At 41.3% G+C, this 8707-nt stretch overlaps 1 protein-coding gene across 1 annotated transcript in view; it reads right to left on the reverse strand.

Annotated features, from left to right (window-relative positions):
• Nucleotides 1-8707, reverse strand: part of scube3 (signal peptide, CUB domain, EGF-like 3) — a 360795-nt gene that overhangs the window by 6035 nt on the left and 346053 nt on the right. Inside the window, exons 20-21 of the mRNA XM_043716904.1 lie at nt 1622-1774; nt 352-431 (exon numbers count right to left, since the gene is read on the reverse strand). Coding sequence (XP_043572839.1) covers nt 352-431; nt 1622-1774 — 233 coding nt within the window. The remainder of the gene's footprint in view (nt 1-351; nt 432-1621; nt 1775-8707) is intronic.

An 8707-nucleotide genomic window follows, 5' to 3' on the forward strand; every position in this document is an offset into this window, starting at 1 on the left:
AGTGACTAAACATACAATTTAGGAAAGTTATGGAAAAGGATAAAAATGGGTTGAAATAAAACTTTGTAACTGGAAAAAGGCTAAGTTTACTAAGATATGACCTGGCCCAAGTGGAAAGGGAACAACAATTTGCTGATAAAATATGTCAGAGAAGTGGGATGCATTCAAGGAGGAAATAGTGAGTGTACTGGACAAATATGTTCCTTTGAAGACAAAGGATGTGACCAAGCCTGCAGAACCCTGGATGTCAAGTATCATAAAGGTTAGGATGAAAAAGAAATAAGGGAAGATACTTAGTATCTAAATGTAAAAGTATAAGATTGTATTCTAATCATCCAAGAGGTAATTCACCTTTAAAATTTCTTGATGATTTTCTGAAGCATATAATCTACCATCTCGGACAATGTCTTCAACAAGCTGCTCATAGTCCTCTAGAAAAGAAATGTAAAAGTTAGTAAAACAAATCTCCCATATTTAAAAGCAAAATATTGTGAATGCTGGAAATCTGAAATAAAAACAGGAAATGTTGGAGAAATGTTAATGAAATGTTAACGAGAAATGTTTCTCTCTCCACAGATGCTGCCAGAGCAGCTGAATTTATGCAGCATTTTATGTTTATATTTCAAACTTCCAATATTGTTTCTCTGTGCAGTTACAAATTTAACAAAGTTCACAAAGAAGGGATTAAAAAAATTCCTGAATTCCTGACCTCCAATACATAAACAAGGCAAACAGCTGACCCTGAATACTATTCATGCTGTTGATGCAGATACTATAATCATTCATGATACAGCACTGTTTACACTATTCTTAGTGTTTGCAGAAAATTTACATTTCCAGCAGATATTTTTTCTTTTTTAATTCCAGCTGCTCTTTCTTGTTGCTGCCCTGCTTCTAAGCCTTATTACAACCAGAGTCTGAAATGCCTAATTAGCATTGTGGATTCAATATTCCTGCTTCCCTGATGTGTCAACTGCGTATCTGTTGGAAATACTTGTGCCTCTGAGACAGAAGGTTGTGAATTCAAATCTTATTTCATAGATTGGACATGGGTCTTAGTGTTTTACAGTGCCCTTTTTTTTGTAATAGCGCAACTGTGTCTCAAAGGCAAAATCCAATAATTCCATTATAAACATCCTTAGTCAGCACCAACCTCCCTGAAAGAATTTGTGCAACAACTCAGAGAGGCATTAAAGGAAGTGAGAATGAGGGACATTCTAAAAGAAAGACTCCTCTTCTAAACATAGCTAAACAATACTTAATGAGGTTAAGTCCCAAAATGCTGTACAGCCAAAGAAATACTTTTATCATGTTAGTCACTGCTGTCTTGTAGGAAATCCAGCAGCCAATTTGTTCATAACAAGCCCCAACAAACAGTGCTCAGTAGATCATGTTTTTTAAAAGATATTTGATTGGTGGTCTGAGGACAACTCCTTGCTTGTCTTCAAAGTAGTCCTGTAGATCTTTTATTTCCATCTGAGAAAGCAGACAGGACCTTTGCTGAGGGCCTCATTCAAAACACAAAACTTTCAACAATTATGCATTCCCTCAACACTGTCCTGGGTACAACATCACTCATGACAGCTTCTGATAAAAACAACACACCACAAAACTCACTCACCATCATAGGTGACGTAAGGTATTTGGAAACCTTTGGCACTGTTTGCTTCATTAGTTTTAAAGTTGACCCACAGTTTGCGGGACCTGGCAGTGAAGGCAATTGGCCGCTCGTAGGTCTGGCAAGTTTCATATGTTGTAATTGAAGTAGGCGAAGCTATGAAAGAAATTTCAATTTTGAGAAAATAGGCAATAAAAAAAAATCTACTAAAAACTGTTTGGAATTTTACAAACTTTCTCATCTAAAATGTAAAACCGAAAAAGGCATGTTAAAAATCGACAATTCATTTTCATGATTTTATTTCCCCATTTTCTCCTTTCCTCTCCTGAAAGCCTTGGCTCAGGCAATAATTTTTGTAAATTGCAACAGCTCATACAGCATTCTTAAAAATCAAACACTTTTCAGGTTAGTGCATGCTATGATTACTGGCAAAATCCATGAAGATATAATGCATCACAACAAATACCCATTTTCTTCACACATGACTACGTTACACAAAAATCCTGTAATCCTAGATACAACAAAAATTACATCATCCTGGCTGAAGACTTTTAATTCCTCAGGACCTGCCACACTGCTTGCCAAGCTGTTCCAGTACAGTCCTCAAAATTCACACAAATATGGAAAATTGTTCAGGATGTCCTGTCCAAAAAAGCAGGACTAATCCAAACAAACCACTGTCTGACAAGTCTACTCTCAAACGAATGGTACCTAATCAGAAATATCCTGTTCACTGTCTTTCAGTCTGGGTTCCACCTGGTCCAAATCTCAGTACAGCTTTGGTCCAAACATGGACAAAGGAGCTTTATTCCAGAGGTGAGCTGAGAGTGACTGCCTTTGACATTAAGAAAGTAAGAACTAGGAGCAGGTGTAGGTTGTCTGGCCTGCTGAGCTTGCTCTGCCATTCAATAGGATCATGGTTGATCTTTTCATGGACTCAGATCCACTTACCCGTGCTCTCACCATATCCCTTAATTCCTTTATTATTCAAAAACATCTACCTTATCTTTAAAAACACTTACTGAAGTAGTGTCAACTACTTCACTGGGCAAAGAATTCCATAGCTTAACAACTCTCTGGGTGAAGAAGTTCCTTCTCAATTCAGTCCCAAACCTCTTTGATCTTGAGGCTATGCCCTCTTGACCTAGCTTCACCTGCCAGTGGAAACATCCTCTCTACTTTTATCTATTTCCTTCATAATTTTATATGTTTCCTTCAGATCCCCCCTCAATCTTCTGAATTCCAATGAATATAATCCCAATCTACTCAATTTCTCCTCATAAATCAGACCCCTCAACTCCGGAATCGACCTAGTGAACCTCCTCTGCACCCCCTCCAGTGCCAGTATATCCTTTCTCAAGTAAGGAGACCAAAGCTGTACACAATACTTCAAGTATGGCCTCACCAGCGCCTTGTACAGCTGCAACATAACCAACCTGCTTTTAAACTCAATCCCTTTAACATTTGACAGAGTAGAGCATCAAGGAGCCCCAGCAAAACTGAAGTCACTGGAAATCAAGGGGAACAGCACAAATGTCAGTACCTGTTCCTTAGGGTACTATCCTAGGGCCAACCATCCTCAGCTTCTTTGGTAACATCCGTTATTCTATCATAAGGTTAGAAGTAGGGCAAGTTTACAGAATCACAGATCACGGAAGTGGCATGGTGCAAAAGGAGGCCATTTGGCCCATCGTAACTGCACCAGGTCTTCAAGTGAGCATCGTTACCTATGCCCAGCTTCCTCTATTTTCCCCACACCCTTGTTCATTGTTTCTATTCAAATAATAATCCAATGCCCTCTTAAATGCCTCAATTGAAATTGCTTCCACACTTACAGCCAGTGCATTGTATATCCTAAGTACTTGCTGTGTGAAAAACTTTTTCCCCCAGATCACATTGCTCCTTTTGCAAATCATTTTAAATCTGTGCCTTCTGGTTCTTGATCTTTTTAAGAGCAGAAACAGTTTCTTCCCATAATCTTCCTCACCTCTATCACACCTGTTCATGATTTTGAAAATGTTAGAGTCTATTCTAAAGATGCGATTGGAGAGCTTTAATGAGATTGGCTAAAGCTAGCGTGGCTTTATGAAAGGTAAATCGTTAGACCATAGGACCATAAGACATAGGAGCAGAAATTAGGCCATTTACCCATCAAGCCTGCTCTGCCTTTCAGTCATGGCTAATAGGTTTTTCAACCCCATTTTCCCACTCTCTCTCCATAACTTTTGATTCCCTTGGCAATCAAGAACTTATCTATCTCTGTTTTAAGTACACTCAATGACCTGGCCTCCACAGCCTTCTGTGGCAATGCATTCCACAGATTCAGCACTCTCTGGCTCATGAAGTTTCTCCTTATCTCCGTTCTAAAGGGTCTTCCCTTTACTCTTAGGCTGTACCGTCGGGTCCTCATCTCTCCTGCCAATGGAACATCTTTTCAACAGCCACTCTGTCCAGGCCATCCAGTATTCTGTGAGTTTCAATCAGATCCCCCTTATCTTTCTATATTCCATCGAGAATAGTCCCAAAATCCTTAAACATTCCTCATATGTTAAGCATTTCATTCCTGGGATCATTCTCACGAACCTTCTCTGGACCCGCTCCAGGGCCAATACATCCTTCCTGAGATATGAGGCCCAAAACTGCTCACAATACTCTAACTGGGATTCTGGGTAATCCAAGATGGAGGATGGGAAAAAATTGTGGCTGTAAGAGCTGCTCCTTTTTTGAGGTATTTTAGGTTTTGGAGGTGATTTCCTTGAATTCCAGGAGGAGGAATTAGTGTTTTATATGCTGCTGCATTGTTTTGGAACTTTGGAGAAAAAAAAGCAAAACAATGGCAGTTTTAAAAGGGAGAAAGACAGACAAAGACAGCGAGCACAAGGTGAGCAAGGGAGAGAGAGAAGAAACCTACACTGTTAACTGACACAGCAATGAATCTGCACAGTTACTGCCTTTGGTGTTTAAATTCATGTATCTCTGGACATTGGAATGTGTCGAGGAAAAATTAACACACAGTGAAATTCACAACTGATCTTGGAGGAACCTGTGTGGGAGAGCTCACAGCACAGGAACAGATAAGTGCATAGTTTTTACCATGTAACCTTGCTCTAAGTCTACAGTAGTGAGTAGAGTGGGTTCTTCCTTGATTATATGTTTTATTAAGATCTGTCTCTTGATTAAATTTTAAAAATATAAACAGAAAGTACTAAGTTAGCCTGGAGCACAGTTTTTTTTTAAAAGAGCATATCGACGATGCTATTTTTGGGTCTGTAGATGTGAAGGAACAAAGAGGGCATTTAGTAGAGTGATATGCTCTCCTTGTTGGATGTGGGAGTTTAGGGAAAGTTTACATGTTGCTGAGGATTATGTCTGTAGGCAGTGTCTTTGGTTGTGAATCCTATCAGATCAAATGGATTGATTGGAACGACAGTTAGAAGCAATGAGGAATTTACAAGAGCTAGGGGGTCTGATGGATCGCAGTTATAGGAAGGGAGAAAAGCTGCAGATACAGTCAGATAGATGGGTTAACTCCAGGTAAGGTAGGAGGGGTAGGCAGGTAGTGTTATTCCCATTTCAAACAAGTATGCTGTCTAGGAAAATGTACAGGTTTATGGACTCTCAGGGGAATGCAGCATGAACAGCCAAGTTTCTGGTATCGAGATAGGCTCTAATGTAATGAGGGGTATGTCGGGTTCCAAGTGATCAATTTAATAGGGGACTCTCTAGTCAGAGGCATTTCTGCAGCCAGCAGCAAGATATCAAAATGGTGTGTTGCCTCCCTGGTGCCAGGATCAAGGATGTCTCTGAGAGGGTGCAGAATATTCTCAAAGGGGAGAAAGACGAGCAGGAGGTCATTGTACACATTGGAACCAACCACACAGGAAGAGAAAAGGATGATATTCTGAAGGGAGAATATAGAAAGTTAGGCAGGAATTTTAAAAAAAGAGGTCTGGCAGGGCCTATCTGGATTACTCCCAGTGTTACGAGCTAGTCAGGGGAGGAATAGGAGGATAGGGCAGATGAATGCGTGGCTGAGGAGCTGGTGCATGGGAGAAAGGTTCACATTTTTGGATCATTGGAATCTCTTCTGGAGTAGAAGTGACCTCTATAAGCAGGATGGATTGCACCTGAATTAGAAGGGGACTAATATAGATTAGATTAAATTATTTACAGTGTGGAAACAGGCCCTTTGGCCCAACAAGTCCATACCGACTCTCCGAAGAGCAACCCACTCAGACCCATTCCCCTACATTTACCCCTTCACCTAACACTACGAGCAACTTAGCATGGCCAATTCACTTAACCTCCACATTTTTGGACTGTGGGAGGAAACCGGAGCACCCGGAGGAAACCCACGCAGACACGGGGAGAATGTGCAAACTCCACACAGACAGTTGCCTGAGGTGGCAATTGAACCCGGGTCTCTGGCGCTGTGAGGCAACAGTGATAACCACTGTGCCGTCCACCTGGCAGGGAGATTTGCTATAGCTGCTTGGGACGATTTAAACAAGGGGTGGATGGGACCCAGTGAAATAGTGAGGAAAGAGATCAATCTGAGACTGGTAGAGTTGGGAAAAGAAGCGAGTCAAACAGTCGGGGCAGGAAGGGACAAAGCAGAGAACAAGGTAGGATTGATAAAGTAAACTGCATTACTTCAATGGAAGGGGTCTAACATGAAAGGTGGATGAACTCAGGGTATGGTTAGGAATATGGCACTGGAATATCACAGCAGTTACAGATACATGGCTCAGGGATGGACAAGACTGGCAGCTTAATGTTCCAGGATACAAATGCTATGGGAAGGACAGAAAGGGGGGCAAGAGAGGAGGGGGAATGGTGTTTTTGATAAGGGATAGCATTACTGCTGTACTTGGGGAGAATATTCCTGAGAACACATCCAGTGGAACTGAGAAATAAGAAAGGGATTATCACCTTATTGAGATTGTATTATAGACCCCTAAAAGTCAGTGGGAAATTGAGAAACAAGCTTGTAAGGGGATCTCAGTTATCTGTAAGAATCATAGGGTGGTTATGGTAGATTTTAACTTTCCAAACATAGACTGGGACTGCCATAGTGCTAAGGGTTTAGATGGAGAAGAACATTTTCTGATTCAGTATGTGGATGTGCCTACTACAGAAGGTGCAAAACTTGACCTACTCTTCAGAAATAAGGCTGGGCAGGTGACTGAGGTAGCACTTTGGGGGCAGCGACCATAATTCTATTAGTTTTAAAATAGTGATAGAAAAAGATAGACCGGATCTAAAATTTGAAGTTTTAAGTCAGAGAAAGGCTAATTTTGACAGTATTGGGCAAAAACCTGCAAAAGCTGATTGGTGGCTGATGTTCACAGGTAAAGGGACGGCTGGAAAATGGGAAGCCTTCAGAAATGAGGTAACGAGAGTCCAGAGACAGTATACTCCTGTTAGGGTGAAACGAAAGGCTGGTAGGTATAGGGAATGCTGGATGACTAGAGAAATTGACATTTTGGTTAAGAAAAAGAAGGAAGCATATGTCAGGAATAGACAGGAGAGATTGAGAGAATCCTTAGAAGAGTATAAGGGCAGTAAGAGTATACTTAAGAAGGAAATCAGGAGGGCAAAAAGGAGACATGAGATAGCTTTGGCAAATAGGGTTAAGGAGAATCCAAAGAATTTTTATAAATACATTAAGGACAAGAGGATAACTAGGGATAGAATAGGGCCCCTCAAAAATCAGCAAAACAGCCTATGTGTGGAGATGCAGGAGACATTAAACGAGTATTTTGCATAGCGTTTACTGTGGAGAAAGACATGGAAGATATAGACTGTGATGGAGTAGATGGTGATATCTTGATAAAATGTCCATATTACAGAGGAAGTAATGCTGGATGTCTTGAAATGCCTAAAAGTGGATAAATCCCCAGGACCTGATCAGGTGTACCCTAACACTCTGTGGGAAGCTGGGGAAGTGATTGCTGGGCCCCTTGCTGAGATATTTGTATCATCAATAGTCACAGTTGAGGTGCCAGAAGACTGGAGGTTGGCTAACGTGGTACCTCTATTTAAGAAAGGTGGTAAGGAAAAGCCTGGGAACACCGACTGGTGAGCCTGACATCGTTAGAGAGATTCCTGAGGGACAGGATTTACACATACTTGGAAAGGCAAGGATGGATTACGGATAGTCAGCATGGCTTTGTGCATGGGAAATCATGTCTCATGAACTTGATTGAGTTTTTTGAAGAAGTAACAAAGAGGATTGATGAGGGCAGAGCGGTAGGCGTGATCAATATAGACTTCAGTAAGGCGTTTGACAAGGTTCCCCATGGCAGACTGGTTAGCAAGGTTAGAGCTCATGGAATAAAGAAGAACTAGCCATTTGGATACAGAACTAGCTCAAAGATAGAAGATAGCGAGTGGTGGTGAAGGGTTGCTTTTCAGACTGGAGGCCAGTGGAGTGCCACAAGGATCAGTGCTAGGTTCACTACTTTTCATCATTTACATCAATGATTTGGATGTGAGCATTGGAGTTATAGTTAGTAAGTTTGCAGATGACACCAAAATTGGAGGTGTAGAGGACACGAAGAAGGTTACCTCAGATTACAATGGGATCTTGATCAGATGAGCCAATGGGCTGAGGAGTGGCAGATGGAGTTTAATTTAGATAAATGTGAGGTGTTGCATTTTGGAAAAGCAAATCAGTGCAGGACTTATATACTTAATAGTAAGATTCTAGGGCGTGTTCCTGATCAAAGAGACTTTTCCTTTCTTGGTCAAAGTATTGAGTATAGGAGTTGGAAGGTCATGTTCCTGCTGTACGGGACATTGGTTAGGCCACTTTCGGAATATTGCATGCAATTCTGGTCTCCTTCCTCTCGGAAGGATGTTGTGAAACTTGATACGGTTCGAAAAGATTTACAAAGAAGTTGCCAGGGTTGTAGGACTGAGCTACAGGGATAGGCTGGGGCTGTTTTCCCTGGAGCATTGGAGGGTGAGGGGTGACCTAATAGAGGTTTATAAAATCATGGGGGGCATGGATAGGATAACTGGACAAAGTCTTTCCCCTGGGGTGGAAGAGTGCAGAACTCGAGGGCATAAGTTTAGGGTGAGAGG

This window comes from Chiloscyllium plagiosum, chromosome 26 (genome assembly GCF_004010195.1).
Source record: "Chiloscyllium plagiosum isolate BGI_BamShark_2017 chromosome 26, ASM401019v2, whole genome shotgun sequence".
NCBI lineage: Eukaryota > Metazoa > Chordata > Chondrichthyes > Orectolobiformes > Hemiscylliidae > Chiloscyllium > Chiloscyllium plagiosum.